At 52.5% G+C, this 19,538-nt stretch overlaps 1 protein-coding gene across 7 annotated transcripts in view; it reads right to left on the bottom strand.

Moving 5' to 3' along the window:
• The window catches only part of CASKIN2 (CASK interacting protein 2), a 141,851-nt gene that overhangs the window by 16,535 nt on the left and 105,778 nt on the right, over positions 1 to 19,538 (bottom strand). For 6 of the 7 annotated variants that reach the window (XM_075903680.1, XM_075903679.1, XM_075903681.1 and 3 more), the window contains one exon: positions 3,891 to 3,942. In XM_075903680.1, the coding sequence (XP_075759795.1) occupies positions 3,891 to 3,942 (52 nt within the window). Of the gene's footprint in view, positions 1 to 3,890; positions 3,943 to 4,622; positions 5,015 to 19,538 lie in introns of those variants that run through there. The other variant, XM_075903682.1, reaches the window with a different exon arrangement.

Raw genomic sequence — 19,538 nt, 5'->3', positions numbered from 1 at the left:
TTTCCAGTTCCAGAAGGCTGGTCTCAGGCCAGGCTGCTGCACATCTCAGGCCTTCCCACAGGGCCTGGCCACATTCCTGCTGGCCCAGTTCTCAATCAGCTTCCACTTATTACATGCACCAGATCCCTGGTCGGAGTAAAGCCAGTGAGTTCCGCAGGGCCCTGCCAGGGAGGAGTTTGGTGAAAGGTAGCTGGCTGGACTCTTCCCCCAACACAGGCTCCTGGAGCTGCTGGTGGTTGTCCCGTGAGACCCTAAAACGTACAGTGGCACCGGACACTTGAGGGAGACATGCTGAGACCTGGCACACTCGCTCCATGGTTGGTGACGTCAGGTGAGTCTTGCTCTCTTACTCCGCCCCCGCTCCTGCTGCTGTCTGTGGACGGGTTAGACTGAGGCACACAGCTCCGCGGGGGGGGGGGGGGGGGGACTTCTCCAAAAGGCCATAACACCCTCTGCCAAATGCCTTCAGGAAGATGGGACGAACCTGGCCCTTCAAGCAAACTAAGTCCCGCCTCCCTCACGTTTTGCGCTGGAAAGCTCGCCCAGCCCAAAGCAATGTGGCCACTGCTCCCCCCCGTGTCTATTTACAGCTCTCCTAGCCCAGCTCTGAGCTCCTAGCAATCCCTTGCCCAGGGAAGCACCTGCTTCTCAATGCAGCTTTCCCAGCTCTCTGCCGCGTCCTCGGATGAAGTGCACCCTCCAGTCGCCCTGACACTGTCTCAGTTTTCCTGACAGCAAACGGGGAGAAAACATCTCCCGGATTCCCAAGGGCTCTCAGCTGTTTTCAAGGGGCTTGTGAAGGAAGAGATCTCCAGGCAGCAGGTGCTGAGCTGTCTCATGGTGGGAGCGCCCCTTACCAAACAATGCCGCTGCCTCTCCAGACGGGGGCAGGCAGGGAAGGAACAAGCTGGCTGGGGGGGAGTTAGAAGAGCCCTTATGTAGAGATCTGGGGCCAGCTCTGCTCTCTGGGCAGCAGCAGGATAAGCCGGCAGAAAACCCAGCACTTGAGGGGTTTGGCCAGGTGACAGGCTTCCAGGCTATTCGCAGGCTGCTGCGTGTCCCCGGCGTCCCCTCCTGGCCAGACCCCTCCTCCCTCGCTGGCCCCGACCGCTGCAGTCTCACTGCCAGCACGGATGGCTCTCCCCGTCAGGAGCCCATGGCAGAGTGTGTGAGGCCAGCCAGAATGAATGAGGCCTGTGTTCCAGGGCTGTGAAAGAGGCCTGTTTGTCTAGGGCACTCCCTCCTTCCCCTGCGCTCCCCCTGCCCCGGGCTGCTTCATTCATGTGTCTGACCAAGGGCGGCGCAGGGCCCACAGGGAGCGACATGGGAACTCAGAGCCCAGTCAGGCTTCTCGCTTCCTTAATGCTCTGGGGCTGGCTCGGAGCTTTTCCCTGCGACATTCAAAGAGAGGGGGAGTTCACGGGCGGGGCGGGGGGAGGATTCGACCCCAGCGTGAGCCTATGCAGGCAGCATCCCAGCCCTGTGCACTGCAGGAGCTTGCCTGCATCCCATCCCAGGGCTACTCCTACAGCAGCTCGGCCCAGGGGTCCCGCCAGTCCCGTTTCTAACAGGAGGCAGTGGCAGCTGCTTCAGAAGACGGTGCAAGAAAACTCCGGGCTAACGTGCCCGGGGGGATGCTCCTTCCTCACCCCGGGGGTGCGTGCACACAGCAGCGAGCCTCCCAGCCTGGCTCGTGCTGGCGCGCTGAACACAGCCGTGCAGACAGCGCTTTGAAGTTGCGCCTCCAGCGGACGCTCAGCTCGGCAGCCCACCCGGCCCTCGGCTCCAGACCCGGAGCTCCTGACGGAGCTGGAACTTCAAAGCGCTCGAGGGAGCCCTGCTGCCAGAGTCTGCTGACCTGGGCTGGGAGGCTCGCTGCTATGGGTAGACGTAACAGTAGTGGCTGGCTCAGGCTGGGCACTGGAAGGGTTAGATCCCCTGACATTCTGAAACACCCCGTCCGGTCACTGCATGTTCTCCTGAACCCTGGCAATGTGTCTGAGGAAATGGGCTCTCAGGGAGATCCGGGCCCAGCGGCAGCCCCCGGGAGCAGCAGGGCCTGGGGCTCAGAGAGAACAGAGTGCGCTGAGAGAGGCCCACAGAGATTGATGACTTGGCTGGGGGGGAGAACACTAGCTGGGGGATGCAAAGAACTGGGTCTAATCCTGGCTTGTACATTTGCTCAGCACCAAGCCACTTTCCTGTGCAGAATCCAGACAGCGCTGTGCAGAGCTAACCTGAATGGGCACATCTTTGCCAGTGTGTCCTGACCAACCCCCCGGGCTGCTACTGCTTTGACCAGCAGCCGTTCACTCCTTATTGATCCAGTCACACACTGTTGCACAGCTAACCTGTGCAACTCCTCAGAGGATGTAGAGAAGACCAGGACTTTAACAGGGTTCAAAAAATAAATCGATACGTTCAGCTAGGACAATCAATGGCTATGAGCCAGGAAGGGTGGGAACGGTGTCCCTCACCTCTGTTTGGCAGAAGCTGGGAATGGGTGACAGGGGAGGGATCACTTGATGATCCCGTTCTGTTCATTCCCTCTGGGATACCTGGCACGGGCCACTGTTGGAAGACAGGATCCTGGGCTTGATAGACCTTTGGTCTGACCAAGTCTGGACGTTCTTATGTCCTTCAGTGACCTGTCCGTCTCACTAATGTCAAATTTGAAACCTTTGTCTCCACTTGCCAATTGAAAAGCAAGAAAGAAGGGAAGGAGGGTGACGAAAATAAAAAACCCGGGAAATTCCAATGTCAATGCAACTTTGTTTCTAAAACCAGCTTCAGGTTGCTAAATAAACTCACACTTCCCCCAAAGATTACAGACCCCAAGCAAGGAAGCATATAGCTGGCGATGTCTCATGCTGCTCTCCTAGCAGAACACACACACTGTTCTTATCAAGTATGATGAAATGCACGACTCCTTACGCCAGCTCCATCTTATCTCTAACCCAAAAGAAGAAGTATGGTTCTTTCATCAGCAATTTCAAAACCATCACACAAAACCCTTCTGGAAGAGAGAGCATTCCTGTGTACCTACATAACGAGTGTGACGGATTGCTCAGCCTCACATACATCTGAACAAACCCGCCGTATCTTATCATTTATTGTAGCCCCCTATATCCATCGCAAGAAACAGCCATTGTAAAGACTTTCCGAAAAAATCCAAGTGGTCAGTCGGTAAACATCCTGAATGATGTTTCCCTCTTAGCGGAGCCCCTTGACAACATGTAGGTAACTGAACTAAGTAACAAATATGTATGTAAAAAACTGCCACTAATCAATGCATCTGAATGAAGTTGGAGGTGAAATATCTTTCCATGTGATAAGAATGGGGTGTTTGTAATGGTGACAGTGCAGCGCTTGTGGTTTTCTTAACTCTAAATATGACTTTTGGTAAATGGTGAGCTAGGCAGGGGTGTTGTGATTTAGCAATCTCATCTGGTCTTGTAACAAGACTTTGGAGAGTGGGTGGAAAATAAATAAAGGGTCAGGCTACAAAGTAATTTCCAAGGGGTTCTGTAACACACATACCCGGAGGAGAGGGACTGGGCACGGTGTTGGGCACCGATGGGTACTGGTGCCCGTTCTGCCAGGCGCCATGAGTGGTTTTTACCCCAAGTGCCCGGCTCTTAATAGACACCATACTGCGCCCATCTCCGGTGCTGGACGGTTGTCCAAGGCAAGGAGGAAGCTTTAACAAGCTAGAGAATATAGAGAGTGGGCATCTCTGCTCAAGGAGCCATGACATCAAGCCCATCCATGTCCTGTTACGGTTAAACCAACCCTAAACCAGCAGCCAAGGACAGCCATGGAGGCCAGTGGCTCAGAGGCATCAGCTGCTCATGCCAGCGTATTACTGAGAAGGTTCGGGAAACACTCACCCGTCTGCATCCTGGTAATTCACATTCAGTCGCTTGGCCGATCCCAGGAGCTCTGCAGGGAGAATGGGAGACAGTCAGGGTAGATCTCCCACAGGCTCCGCTTGTTGCATGATGAACACAGGCTGCATCTGCTACTTCTGCTGCCTTTGCACACTCCGATCAATGACACAGCAAACACGGTTAGACGGAGGGGCAGAGAAAGAGCTCAGTGACTGGCCTGGAGAATTAAAAGAACCCGCTAGTGGCCAGAGAAAACTCCCCATCTTGCAAGGGTTCCCCAGAGATGCGACAGGGCCCTAGGCAAGAACACTGAGCAGCGAGGCTGAATTTGTACCTTTTCAGTGTAGCAAAGCAGAGCGGTCACATGCCGAGCTCACCCTACGGCCCCACTCTGGTCACTGCCTGACCCAGACCCTGCATTTCTCTCTGTAGCAGTCCACCCGAGCCTGCAGGACAATGCTTAATCTCTCCTCCGATTCGCTCCCTACAGCCCTGCTGCTGCTGCAGGGAGGGAGGGATTTATGCTCCAAATCGCTAGTTTTCTCAGACCCCAGGGTCCCCTGAAAAATTTAAGACTCTCCTGCAAATTGGGTTCAGCCTCCCGCGTTGGCCAGGGGTTTCCCATGCTCCTCCTGGCTTCCGTGTGTGCGCCAGAGCCCATCCAGTAGCCCTGTCTAATCCTATGTGTGGACAAGACAGCACTTGATCTGTCCCCCAACCCCGAGTACAAACCTCCCTGGGAGCAAGCCAGCACCTGGCCCATCCCTTTGTCGTCTTCTTCCACTTCAGTTTCTTCTGCACTGACCTGCACGTGCCCGACCTGGCTCTAGCCCAGCAGCCCTTTCTTCCGCCTGCCCCTCTGCCACCGCTGCTCAACACACCCCACCTCCAGCATCTCCTCAGCTCCTCAAGCTCCCAAAGCGTCAGGTGGGAGCAGCAAGATCTAGCCTGTCACTTTCACCCAACGGGATGGTGCTTCTGCTCAGCTCCCTTCGGTGGATGCTCCATTTATAGAGTCCTCAGCCTGGAAAATGCCGAGCTGAGACCTTTTGCTTCCGCCCCTGAGCTTCCTACCCGCTCCTCACTGCCAAGGAATGGCCCACGGACCAGATGGTTGGCATTCCTGCTCCTTAGGGCAGAGGCTGAGGTCTCAGGTTGTGAATGTAGCTCTGTATTGTGCCCCAAATTCCCTTAATCTAGCCCCCCCCCCCTTGTTGAGAATATGGAGTGTGGAGAATTATACAAAGGACGAGGACTCCTGCCCTCCAACACACAGTTGATGAATTAAGCTACCACAATGAATTCACATTCTTTCCTCTTACATACACATGGGGTGTTTTATTCTCATCGGGGGGGGAGGGGCGGTGAGAGCAGATTAAAATCTCTGCAGTGTATTTGCTCCGAAGGTAAGAAAGAGGATGAGATGGAGAAAGAGAGGGGTGTGGAGAGTCAATCGTGTCTAGGCCGATTCCTCTGCAATCAGGGGTCAGACTGTGTCTCTCGTTTTCAAAGTGGCCATATACAGGCAGTCCCCGGGTTACGTACAAGATAGGGACTGTAAGTTTGTTCTTAAGTTGAATCTGTATGTAAGTCGGAACTGGCGTCCAGATTCAGCCGCTGCTGAAACTGAGCAGTTTCAACAGCGGCTGAATCTGGACGCCAGTTCTGACTTACATACAGATTCAACTTAAGAACCCCAGGCATCCCCAAGTCAGCTGCTGCTGAAACTGATCAGCGGCTGATTCCAGGAAGCCCGGGGCAGGAGCTTCCTGTAGTCAGCCACTGGTCAGTTTCAGCAGCGGCGAACTTGGGTACGCCTGGGGCAGAGCAGCTGGGGTGCTGCTGGGTTGGTCCAGTAGTGCCGCCGCACCTCGGCGCTACTGGACCAACCCAGCAGCACCCAAGCTGCTCTGCCCCAGGCGACCTGATTCAGCCACTACTGAAACTGACCAGCAGTGGCTGAATCAGGACGCCTGGGGCAGAGCAGCTGGGGTGCTGCCGGGTTGGTCCAGTAGCGCCCAGAGCGGCACTACGGGACCAACCAGCAGCGCCCCAGCTGCTGTACCACAGGCGTCCGGAGCAAAGCTGCGGAGCACGGGGGCAGCGGGACAGCCCAGACGCACCGTGGCTGTCCTGCTGCCCTCGGGTTCCGCGGCTTTGCTCTGCTTTGCTCCCCGTCCCCCTGGTCTGCAGACCAGGGAGACGGGGAGCAAAGCAGAGCAAAGCTGCGGAGCACGCGGGCAGCGGACAGCCCAGACACGTCTGGGCTGTCCGCTGCCCGCGTGCTCCGCCTCTTTGCTTCCTCTCCCTGGTCTGCTGGAAACCAGGGAGACGGCCCTGTTCGTAACTGCGGATCCGACATAAGTCGGATCCATGTAACTCGGGGACTGCCTGTAAGCAAGCCCATGCCAGTGTCCATACAGGCGCCCCCTGAGTTATAAATACCCGACTAAAGAACATCCGCACATGGAGACAAAAGCTCATCTTCAGCCTTGGGGGGCAGGCAAGAGGCAACGGCAGTGTTGAACGGAGCAAGGGCTGGCCAGTGGACTCTGGAGAAGCAGGTTGCCAAGCCAGAGGCTGGAGAGAAGCTCTAAAAGGGAAACTGCAGCCGCCCACTGCTCCTTCGGAAGTCTCCAGCCCCTCGCTCGCCACTCAGCATCTCCTGATGAGTGGGGGCTGGGAGCAGTCCATGCGGAGAGGGTGGTGGTGCCCGGGGCTGGGGCTGGCTGCAGGAGCCAGTGCAGAACCCATGGGAGGGAGCGGGTGTTGGCAGCCGGGAAATACCCAGAAGTCCCCTTCAGAATCTCCACCTACCTCCTCATCCCTCTGTAATTAAACCTGCCTTTCCTCAAGCACCAGTATTCAAGGTTACATAAAACACTATTGTTACTATTTTTCATTGCAGATATACAGTATTTCAGCTGTTACAGTTAAATAGATTTTTGTGGGCTAGCCTGGGAGTTTACCATTTATAGCATTGTTTCTATGGGAAAATGCGTTCCAAGTTCCAAACAACCGACTTATAAACAAACTTTTGGACTACAACCTGCTTGTAAGTTGTGGGCTTCTTGCATTTCACTGAGTTTCTGTGTGGTTCCATTTAGGCCCTAAAATAGGCACTTTCTTAATTTAGGGTGGAATAATTCGCCAAAGTGTGCACACAATTCGCATTGCTAGAGAGAACCCCTCCTGCCTTGTAATTTCTGACGTCTGCACCAGTCTCCCTCTTCCAGCCTTTGATTGACTCTCCATTTCTCAAGTTCTCTCTTTCTGCCTCTCACAATTTCTCTGTGAAGTCTGAATGGAAGATGCTGTTTGAAATACAGATGTACTGCATGCCAGGAAAGACGTCCCTCACTTAAGGGAGGAAGAGAACAGACTGGGAGAAGGACTCATTTACTTATGCAAATGATAATGAAAAGGAAGCCAAGTAATCGAGCTTTTCTTTGTGTTAATTGTTGCAGTTTAAAATGTTTTGTAAATAGGTTAATGAATGCAAAATGGTCATCACGCCACTCTTTGCAGAGAACTCGTGACCAGCGTTACGAGTCCCCACAGCAGAGGAGACTGTAGAGGCCTAGATGGAATCTCAATAATTAGCTGTTCTAGGAATTTTTCATCATCAAAGCACAAGGCAAATATTAATGCGCAGCTCTGTGTGGAGGACTGTCTATATAAACATGCAGTCTCCTTTCCCAATGGACCTACTCCCTGGGGATGCTTAGTCAGAAGTGCTGATCTCAAGAACAGAAATAAGTTTTTATCCCCCCCCCCCCATTACCCCTGCAGAGCCAGCATAGCTAAGGGTTCAGTTCAAACTTGTGCGACATCATTGACAGTTATGGGCTAAGTTCCCACCTGTGCGCTGCCACTGAAGGTGATCAGATAGCACAAGATTCACTCAGTGCAAAGTATTTTTTTTACTGGTGATGGTGTGTGAGAAGAACAGAGCCCAGCTTGAGATTCAGATCCCAAGCGGAGTTTGCAGTACTGCCAGTTTTTTAAAAAATAATGTTTTACTTGTAAACTGGCCATATGTGATCTGAGGCCCAGAGAGAAACATGGAACCCTGGGCTGCCAGTTTTACAGAGTCACTCTCAAAGCAAATTGCTCTTTAATAGCACAGAAGCAGCCAGGAACGCAGCAAGCTTCTGTAACAAGTAGCCCTCATGCTGCCTAACTTAATGTTCTGGAATTGTTCCTAGAAGAAAACGCCAGCAGGAAGGGGGAGAAAGGAGAGCAGGAACGGATGATTTGGATGCTGTTGGCGATTTTAAAATGGCATGGCCAAACTAAAATCCGATAGCCATAAGAAATAAAAGTTCTCTTACCTGTTTTTACCAAAGCCAACATCTTAAAATGTCTCAGACTGAACTTTACATCTCAGTTACACAGAACTGCCTATCAATCAATCATTTACTTTGCACCCTGTCCGCTGTTTGTTTACTTTTTGCCCTGAGGCAGTTTGGGTGGAGGAACTAGGCTGGGTCAGTTCCACTTTCTGATCCTTGGGCTGTTGAGTTTCAGTTTGACCCTTATTTTTTTAGTTACCTTGATCTGTGTTCAAGCTTCATGCAAAGCTTACATTTGGGGTCACGAGTCCTTGTCAGTGTCTCCATAGCTAGGGTGGGTAGGAATGGTGTCCCTAGCCTCTGTTCGAGAGAGGCAGGAAACGGATGACAGGAGAAGGATCACGAGAGGATTCCCTGTTCTGTTCACTCCCTCTGGGGCTCTGGCATTGGCCACTGTTGGTAGACAGGATACTGGGCTAGATGGACCATTGGTCTGACCCAGTCTGGCCGATCTTATGTAATCAGATCTTATCAATATAAATTTACTTTTAAAAGATTTTCCACATTGGAGGAACTTAACCCCAGTGAGCGTTTATACCCATCTTCGGCTGATGCCTGACACTGGAAGGGGGTTTGCTGAAAAGAAGATGCCTGCCAAAAAGATGGGATCTTTCAAAATTCTAAACACATGACTAATGATCACATACACGAGGGGTGGGGAACCTCAGGCCAGGGGATGCAGCCCCCAGCTTGTTTGGATCCAGCCCCCGAGGCTCAGGGCTCCCCCCAGCACTGGCGAGCTGCCCTGGTGCTCCAGCTGGGGCTGGAGCACACAATCTACTAGCCTGGGCCCCCCTAAGCTCTGGTGTGTGAGGGGAATGTGGGGAGTGTCTCTCCCCTTCTCAGAGAGAGTTTTGTGGTTGTTGTTTCTTTGCTTCTCACTTGACTGATTTTTCTGTGGGTCAGTGGTCCCTGACCCAAAAAAGGTTCCCCACCCCTGGCATACACTATCAGCAAGGTGCTTACCTTCCAAAGCCCAGCTGGGTCTAGGACAGCTACTGGGAGAGGTACCGGCAGGTAGAGACAGCAAGGTGATTCTACTTCAAGCGGTTAGCAGAATAGGCTAGTCAGGAGGTTTTATTTGTTGTTTTCAAAATGTCAGGTGTTGGCATAAGCTAGATTCACCCAGCTGCGAAGCAGACGGAAGATGGAGTGTCCCCAGAAAGAAAAAAGAAGTATTCTCACTTTGCCCCTCGAGGCCAAACTTTTCAATAAACTCCCTACAGAAAACAATTTCATCTCAGCCAAGCTGGATGCACAGAGACATCCACAGGCAGCCCCCCCCCCCAACTCTTCAAACTGCAGCCCAGAATGGATCCCGTTCAAACCTGGATCTGTGGAGCAGCAGCAGCATGAGCAGATGTGATGGCTCATCCAACATGCTCGCCTGCACCCTGGAAGCCACGGCTCTCCCTCAGAGAGGGTTGCTGTACCTCTCCCTCCACTGACGTGACCAGGAAGATCCTAGGGGTCCTACTGGACTTGTTTCTGAAAGTTCCCCGCAGTCCCTGTTCAAACAGCCCCTGCCCAAAGCATGGCCAAGGAAAAGTGGGCTGGAGACGCCTGAACTGAAAAGCGGAGCTGCGATGAGGTAAGCATCTCTCCCTCCCTCCCCAGGGAGGCAGCTGTCAACATCTGTAACGCAGAATTCCTGGGACTTAACTCGCCACGCTGAAGAGAATTCCTCACATTAGTTCCTCATTCCAGAGCACCACAGAGCTCCTAACTGGGGTACCACACGGTTCTGAGAGAGGGCTGGAGGATCAGTTGGGGAGAGAAAAGTGGTTCTAACTTGCACTTCTTCAGCACTTTCCATCCAAGGGGAGCAAGGCATCTCCCAGGCATTAATGAATTACAGCACACATCCTTCCTGGGGAGTAGGTGCAGAGTTTATCTTGGCAGGGCACAGAGAGGTGAAATGACTTGCCCTAAATCAGGGATGGGGAACTTCAGGGTCAGGGGGTCCCAGCTTGCCTGGATCCGGCCCCCAAAGCTCAGCATTGGGGAGCCCATGCTGATGCTCCAGCCTGCCAGCCACAGGACTGGAGCACACAAAACCTACTAGCCTGGGCCCCGCTAGGCTCTGGTGTGCGAGGGGAATGTGGGGAGTGTCTTTCTCCTTCTCAGTCAGGGGCTTCTCATTTGTGTGCAGCCCCCGACTGATTTTTTGGTGGGTCAGCAGCCCCCCAACACAAAAAAGGTTCCTTGCCCCTGCCCTAAATCATATGGCACTTTGGTGGCATCACGGAGCCTAGAACCCAGGCATCCTGCCTCCAGCGTCCCTGGTGGATGAGATGGGGTGACAGATGGAAGAGAGAAAAGGAAGAGGCAGGGAAAGGGGCTGTGAAGCAGAGAAGGGAGGGGAAGAGAGAGCATTCAGTACAGGGCCAGAGACTGGTGGCGGGTGGGGCGGGGGGAGTGCAGTAACTCAGCCTAGCATTCAAAAGCCATTTATCTGAGCCATCCACGGCCAGAGCTGGGCCCCTTTTGGGCAGCTGATACACAAGGGGAGCCCCAGGAGATAGAGACCCTCTGTATCAGGGCACAGGGCAGGCTGAGATTAACAACATTGGGGCAGAGGGGTTCCTCTGCCCTCGCCTCATAAGCCAGCCAGGCTGCAGATTTCAGTCCTGTTTCCACAAGATTAGTGCTCCCCCTGCGAGGAAATGGGAGATTGTCTAAAATGTCCACCTCTTCAACCTGCCCCCCTGCGAGAGATGCACAGAGCCAAGGAGTGTTCTTCAGGGGCTCTGGCAGGGCAGAGCTGACAGGCCCAACTGAGGTACTGAACTGGGGTAACGTACCCGTGACCCACCAACACATTGTGTGGTGCTCTGTGTCTGCGGGCAAGCAAAGCAGTGGTGGGTTTGTGCAGTGGGCACACCACCCCTACCTCTCACCTCCCCGTCTGTCTCCTATGCCCCCTCCAATACACCTCTCCTCCCGCCCACTCCACCCATACACACCCCTTCCTCCACTTGCCCCACCCAGTTCTCTGCCTGTCTCACTCCCTGCCTCCCTTTTTCTACTCCTCTCAAGTTAGAGGCTCTGGGGTCCCTGTCGGTGCCTGGTCTGACCTCTCCCTTGGCCCATTTCCCCACTGCGCTGAGAAGTGCAGGGGCCGGTTCCCACGGCGATATTTTGGAGCATGGTGGGGGCGGGGAGCCACAGCAAGGGGTTCTCATGCAAGCATTCTGCTAGGGCCGGCTATTTGGGAGGCGTGGCACTGGCCTCCGAGACCACAAGACTGGGCAGGCCCCTTGCTGGGAAACATCTGTGGAGCTTGTGGGCTGCGTGCTGTAGTTATTGTCCTGCAGTGCTCCTGTGATGTGGTCGCCTGACCTTTCCATGGGACCTCACAGCCCTCAGCTGCCTGCCTTTGGTTTCCCCAAGCCCATCCTCCAGGGCTGGAAACCCTCCATGCCAGACTTGCTCTCAGGCTGTGTGGTTCCCGTCTCCACCAGAGAGCAGGACAGATTCACAGAGAAAGCCAAGACTAGACCCAGCAGGAATTCCAGAGCTGTCATCTCACCCAGCTCCGGGGAGAGACACCTGCAAATTCACTGCCCTCCACTGACCTTCCCAAACACTGTGGGAGGGCAAATGGGACTGGAGCTTCTGCCCTCATCCCAAGAGCACCCGAGGGTGAAATGGAGCAGAGAAAGAGCCAAGCGAGGTTAGTAAAGGACAGAAAGACATGGAATGAGTCTGGGACATAATCTGCCCAGGGACAATTTGCCCATGGGAAAAAAAAAACCACCCCACCCTAAGGAAACCACTCACTGCAGAGACACAGGACGGCACCAGAATTTGCACAACCCCGTCAGTTATTTATACCCATGTGCCTTTGCTCCCCCTCCTGACCATGTCACAAGTGCTGTGCATGCCCCTGAGTCCCGCACTCCCTTGCCAGGTCCAGGGTCCTTCACCCAGTTTCTTTCCCCAGGGCTCTGCTCTGAGATGTTTTTTCTTGACTCTGCTCACACACCCAGTGCTGCCGTAGCTCAGACTGTCCCACAGCAGCTGAATCTCCCGCCTGGGCGAGAGGTACCCTTAAAGGAAGCCTCCCGTGACCTCAACAGTTGCAGAGACAGGAAGAGAGCTCCAGCCAACGGGTTACAAATTTCAGGCCCACATGACCATCAAAACGGTGCCTCTTCAAAGAGCGTTCAGCCTGGGCGTGGATTTTCTCACAGACTTTAAGCCCAGAAGAGGCCATTGTGATCATCCAGGCTGGTGGTTTCCCTCTGTGGTGCAATCTGCAGAGGGTCAGGAGTCTGGTTGTTGTTTACCACCAGAGGGTCAGGCGGTTGTTACCACAGAACAGCAGTTTTCAGCCTGTGGTCTGCAGACCCTGGGGAGCCCCCAGATTTGTCTGAGGCTTCTAAAGGGGTCTGTGCCTCCATGCTGAGGGGGTCCACAGATAAAACAAGGTAGAAAACAACTGATGTAGTCTGATCCCCTGCCCACTGCAGGCCACAGAACCTCACTCACCCACTCCTGTAATAGCCCCATGACCTCAGTCTCCGCTACTGAAGTCCTCAAAAATCTTGATGTAGACTTCAAGTTACAAAGAATCCATCATTTACTTTAGTTCAAACCAGCAAGTGACCGTAACCCCACCATGCGACAGAGGAAGGTGAAAACCCACCTGGGTCTCTGCCAGAAAAATTCCATGAGAAAATTCCTTCCTGACACCAAATATAATGATCAGTTAGATCCTGAGCCTGTGGGCAAGTCCCTTCAGCCAGACACCTGGGAAGGAATCCTCTGTAGCACCTCATGGGGCCCTCCCCATCAAGTGTCCAATCAGCAGCTGTTGAAGATCGTGGCTGTCATCAGTCGCAGAGGGGCCATATGCCATTGTAGACAATCTTGTCATAGCATCCCTTCCAGAAATGTACCAAGCTCAACCTTGACATAAGTTACGTTGTGTGCCCCCATTACTCCTCTTGCAAGGCTGTTCCAGAACTTCACTCCTCTGAGGGTTACACCAGCTAATGTCAAGGCTCACCTGGTTTTTGGCCAGTTCATATCCCTTTGGTTTTGTGCCAGCACTGGCCATTAATGGTACGTCAACACTGCAGGGTTCTTCCGAGATACCTCCTGTAGGTATCCCGGAGAAACTCTGCTGCGTCCAGGGAACGCGTTTGTTTTTTCACTTGTTTTTGCAGAAGAGCAAACACGCTCTTTTGGGGAGCCCTGTGTACCTCGTTCTACGCGGGATAAGGGCTCCACTGAAAGAGGAGGCTTTTCCGCCTTTTGGCCCCTTCTAGATGGAAAAATGGCGGAAAAGCCTCTTCCGGAAAAGCAATCAGAAAAACCTATAGGCTGTGTCTAGACTGGCAAGTTTTTCTGCAAAATCATCTGCTTTTGCAGAAAAACTTGCCAGCTGTCTACACTGAATTTCCGGAAAAGCACTGACGATCTCATGTAAAATCATCAGTGCTTTTCCGGAAAAACTATGCTGCTCCCATTTGGGCAAAAGTCTTTTTCCAAAATACTTTTGAGCAAAAGGGCTAGTGTAGTCAGCATAGTACTGTTTTCCGCAAAAAAGCCCTGATCGCGAAAAAGGCGATCGGGGCTTTTTTGCAGAAAAGCGCGTCTAGATTGGCCATGGACGCTTTTCTGCAAAAAGTGCTTTTCCGGAAAAGTGTCCTGCCAATCTAGACGCACTTTTCCGAAAATGCTTTTAATGGAAAACTTTTCCGTTAAAAGCATTTCCGGAAAATCATGCCAGTGTAGACGTAGCCATAGTGTAGACCCAGCCTAACTTACATAACTCCTCTCCCTCCCTGGTGTTTATCCGGCTGATGTATTTATTGAGAGCAGTAATCTCTCCCCAGAGCATTGTTGCTCTAAACAAGCCACACTCCTTAAGTTCTCTCTCACAAGGTAGGCTCTCCATTCCTCTGATCATCCTAGCTGCCTTTCACTGCACTTATTCCAGTCTGGATTCATCTGTCTTAAATACAGGAGACCAGAGTTGCACACACTATTCCAGATGAGGTCTCATCAGTGCCTAATGCTTTCCTATCTCTATTGGAAATGGCTCTCCTGATGCATCCTTGAATTGCATCAAGTCTTTTTCACGGCCTCATCACGTTGGCAGCCCCCAGTCACCCTGTAATAGTCCAGTACACCAGGTTTTTCTCCTCCTCTGTCGTTCCAACTGACAAATCCCCAGCTTATTGCAAAAATTCTTGTTGCTAGTCCCTACGTGTCTGACCTAGCATTTCACACTATTACATTTCATCCTATTTCTATTACTCCAGTTTCCAAGGTCGTCCAAATCTTATGTAATGTTCCATTCTCCTCCGTATTGGCAATACCTCGCAACAGTGTGTCAGCCTCACATTTTATTAGCACAGTCCCACTTTTTGTGCTAGGTCATTAATGGAAATGTTTAAATAACACTGGTGCCAAAACTCATCCTGGCCGAACTCCACTTGTGACCTCCCTCCAGGCTGATGGTTCACATGTCCGCATGAGCTGTTGTAATCTTCTCTTTAACAAGTTCCTCGCTCCCTTTTCATACCTTGTATGAATCTCCATTTTCTCCAGTTTAACTTATACATTCCTGTGTGAAAGGGTAGCTACTGCATTTCCTTTGTCTGGTAAATCAGTTCTCTCAAAGAAAGAAATCAGGCTAGTCGGGTACGAGCTACCTTTGGTAAAAACCATATTGTATTTTATCCCAGTTACCATTTACCTCTGTGTCTTTAATTACTCTCTCTTTCAAAGTTTGTTCTAAGATCTTTTGTGGTGGAACAAATGTGCCTACAGTTTCCCGGATCACTTTCCCCCCTCCTTTCTTAAATGTGCGTATATTTGCAATTCTCCAGTTGTAGGGGATGGCTCTGAGTTTACAGATTTATTAAAAATTACTGCTATTGGGCTTGCAATTTTATGGGTTAGTTCTTTGATATTCCTGGATGGAGATTATCCAAGCCTTCTCCTCTGGTCCCTTTAAGCTTTTTGAGTTGGACTTCCACCATGGATGTGCCAATTTCTATTTCCACCTTCTTGTTCTCATTAGCCACCCAGCTATGGCCTCCAGGCTCCATTATCCTTATTGAAAACAGAGGCAAAGTAGTCATTTAGTGCCTCTTGCTCCACTCATCTGAAGATGTGGGTTGTGCCCACGAAAGCTCATGATACTATATATTAGGGATGTAAAAGAGTAGTTGACTATGTGATTAACCGATAAGCCTAGGTTTATCGGTTAATTTAGTCGACTACTTGCATTCCCCCCACCCTTGCTGCCTCTGTATCAGAGGCAGCAGCTGGCTTAAAAGCGGCAGCAGTGTGGGGGAAAGGGATGGGGAGGCTGCTGCGAAGCTCCCTGCAGACAGGAGCAGCCTGTCTGAGGCAAGCTTGGGCCCATCGCAGACAGAGACTGGTCCCTGGCAGCAGCCCCTGTCCGCAGGCAGTCTGAGCTACCCACAGACAGAGGCTGCTCCATGGGAGGCAGAGCAACCTCTGTCCATGGGGAGCTCAGACCCCTGCAGACAGGGGCTGCTGCCACCCTGTGCTGCTGCCACTATATCAGAGGCAGCAGCATGAGGCAGAAGTCAGCTGGTCTGCATGGGGAGCTGGTTTTTAAATTGGCTCCCTTCGCAGACTGGCTCCTGCCTTCCACTGTGTGCTGCTGCCTCTGATACAGGTGGCTCCCCAGAAGCGGGGCCGGAATGCACTGGCTGCCAGCCCTGCTCCCAGAGATTATAGAATAGTCAACTAACCGATAAGAATTCATGTGGTTACTTGACTATACTATTACCTAACATCCCTATTATATGTACAGTTTTTGTTAGTGTTACAGGACCACTCGTTTTTGTTTAAGTTTTTTTAAGTTACAGACTAACACGGCTACCCCTCTGAGACAGTAAGGTTTTGGGGCAAACATAGAGACTCTTCAATCTCTGCCCTGTCCTCAGTGTTTAAAGCAATCCCACTTCTTTCCTTGTTTTCTTTTTACTAAAAAATATTTCACTATTGGTCTTAATTTCTTTTGCCAGGTGCATCTCTGCTTGGTTTTTGGCAATTCTCATGTCTTCCTTGCATTTCTGACATCCAAGAGGTAGCTTTCTTTGCTGATCCATCCCTTCTTCCATTCCGTGCCGGCCTGCTTTCTCCTCAAAACCTGTTTGACACGCTTGTGCGTCCACTTTGGTTTGCAACCCTTCCCTACAAATGCTGTCCCCTTGCACCTTTGACACATTAAATCCAAACCTCCTCTACATTCAGATCCTTGAGTTCTCCCATCTGCTTTACTTCCCTGATTCCTTGTGTTTTTAATTTGTCCTTTGGAAAACAGAGACCCTCACTGCAGTCCTATTTTTGTTTTTCCTTCCATTTAGTTTAAATTAACTATCTCCTTCACCTCAAACTCTCACACTTGCCATGTCTCCCAGGCATGCGTATTATGGAGACCTGCCTTGCCTGCTGAGGCATACAGCAGAGCCCATCCAGGCTGACCAGATGTCTCGACTCGATAGGGACTGTCCTGATATTTGGAGCTTTTTCTTATATAGGCACCTATTACCCCCGACCTCCTGTCCCGATTTTTCACACTTGCTATCTGGTCTCCCTACACTGAGGTGTGCTAGATGGCCCATGAGCTGGACCTGGCCCACAGAGCACCCCACCAGGATCCTCTCAGACTCCCTGCCCGCCTGCCTCCTGTCAATGGGTGCTACAACGATTGTGCTGGGAGCGGGGGCAGTGTGCAAACTCCCCTTCCACCCCCACACCTCAGAACCTGGCACAGAGAGACACAAGGAGCAGCCAGCCATTTTGAGTGGCCTGAGGCTGTGGCAGGCAGGAAGCCTGCCTAAGGGTCCCGCTGGGCTGCTGGCTGGGAGCTACCCAGATAAGCCCCTCCCAGCCAGAGCCTGCATCTGACACCCCACCTCTTCCCATACCCCCAACTCCCTGTCCCAGGCCACCACTCAAACCCTTTGCACTCCCCTCACCCAGATCACAGCTCCCTCCCAGACCCTGCACCCCCTCCTATACCCCTCTCTCCTCTCCTGCACACATATCCCCTCCTGGACCCTGCACCCTGGTCACAACCAATGTTCTCTCTATTTCCATCCATGGGCAGATTTTTTCCATCCATATTTGGAATAAATTTTGTTATGTGCACTGACACGTGTGGATATGCACCACCAGTAAAAACAAAATCTAACTGTGAGCACTCTGCTAACCAGCTGGTGGCGACTGAATCTCTCCTGAGCAGCCGCACAAGCACACAGATTACAGGGAACACTAGTCACAGCCCCCTCCTTCACCCAAACTGTCCCACCCTCTCCTGCACCCCAGTCGTCTACCCCAAGCTACGTTCTGCACCCCTCTGTCCCAGACCCTCCATAGAAAAATGCAGCCCTTGACTACTTATCAAAATCGTGGAATAACCCCCCTCATCAAAAATTATTGTCCACCCATGCCCTACGTCCAGCTACCCTCTGGAAATGCCAGCAGGGCCCTTAGGCTGGGGGTGCCTATCAGAAGACCAGCCTGAGATGAAGCTTTTTGGGCCCCCTTCCACTGGCTGAATTTCAGACTCCCCCTCCCTCCCAACTCCCTGGAGGCACAGAGCAGACAGCTGGGACCAGAATTCCACAGATACAGGATAGTCACTGGCTGGCTGCCGGGAGGAGGAGGAGGAGGACTGCAGACTCAGGCATAATTAGCACTATGAGCCCAATCCTGCAGGGTGCTGAATGCCCTCAACGACCAAATCACTGCTCTTCCCTGAGTGTCTGACTCTTCCCACCCCAAAGCGGGGATAACCAGACCCCTCCCTTCCCGGGGGGCGGTGACACTCTGTTCGCTGATGTTCGCAGGGTGCTTTGGCGCTGGCTGAGGTTTCCCAAAGGCACTGCCTGCCTGTTGTCTCAGGGCCGTCAGCCAGGCAGTAGGAACGTGCAGGCCCAGGGTTGCAGATTGCTGAAGGGGAGTGGAGGGATGGGACGGGCGCCTCCCCTGTGTTTTCGGTACGCACGCCAGCACGAACTCTTATTTACCTGCCTCCCGGCGCCACCAAAGACAGGCGTGTCCTTGCCTCGTGCTCAGGGCGCGGGCGTGACAGACAGCCCGTCACTTGGTGCTGCGCGGGCACGCTCAGGGGAGTGAGTCATGCTCCCCTCCCGCCACCTGCCCTGACAGGTTAACCCTTCCTTGACCACTCCAGTTCTCTTGGGGTCGCTGGCAGGTCCGACTGCCTGGGGTCTGAAAGACGACATTTCCGGAAAGGTGGGACTACAAAGGCTTTCCACACATGCGTGCACACCCTCTTCTGCTGGGACGTTTGACTGCAGACTTTGAACAGGATAGAACTGAACTATTCCAAGGTGCATTTGCCAAAGCTCTGAAAGCCCGTTTCACTGCCCCTCCCATCAGGCTGACGCCAAAGCAACCTCTCTCTCTTTGTTCACTGGATCTGGATGCCCAGCCTGCCCCCAGAGTACGCTGGGCAAAGTACAGCCTGAAGCCAGAGCCAACGTGGGCTTTACTAACAGCTAGATGCGGCCTCCAAAGGGCAAAAGGTTCTGTGGTTTGGAAACAGTACAGCTGGCATCACAGCCAGGAGATCCAAACATGAAACACTGCCCTGGCCCTACGGTGCCTTCCGGGATCATGGCTGTGCCTTCCAGATGTTCTAAACCTCTCAGCTTCTTTGTTGCCAGACCAACGGGATCTGGAGAGAGGAGAGGAGCTCAGATTAGCAAGGGGCGAGAATTTCCAAACACAGCTGAGCAGGGAAATAGCATAGACTAGGGGAGTTTCATGGAGTTTGCCTAGTGTTACAGGTAGAAATGGTTTGGAGAACGCCAATGGCTGGACCACTAGTGGTCCGTGAGCTCCATTCAGGTGCTCCGCAGACAGTTCCCTCTAAGGTGTGCGCCTGGACAGCCGCACATAAAAGACTGAACAGCTGCCCACCTAATCAGTAGCTCACAGGTGGGGCTTCACTAATGAAGTGCCTGGATCCTCACAGATATGGTGAGGTGGTGGCTTTGTGGGGAACGAGGGAGTAGATGTGTGGGGGGGGGGGGGAGGGGTAAGTGAGGTGGGAAGATGAAACGGGGAGAATCTGGGATGTCAAAGGCTGCAGTGGCCAGAAAAGCAGCCCTGGAGCTGGGGAACGTTGACTATCTGCCATGGAGACCCAGCCCTTCTTCCCAGCCCCAGCTCTGTGACTGGGGGAAGACTCCCACAGATACTAAAACACGAGTTGTGTGCTTTGATTTGCAGAACAACAACAACAACAACAACGAGTGTGAGAACC

The sequence above is a fragment of the Pelodiscus sinensis genome, chromosome 20 (assembly GCF_049634645.1).
Source record: "Pelodiscus sinensis isolate JC-2024 chromosome 20, ASM4963464v1, whole genome shotgun sequence".
Taxonomy (NCBI): domain Eukaryota; kingdom Metazoa; phylum Chordata; order Testudines; family Trionychidae; genus Pelodiscus; species Pelodiscus sinensis.
The sequence above is the reverse complement of the archived record's forward strand: the minus strand, read 5'-3'. Positions and strand labels throughout refer to the sequence as shown.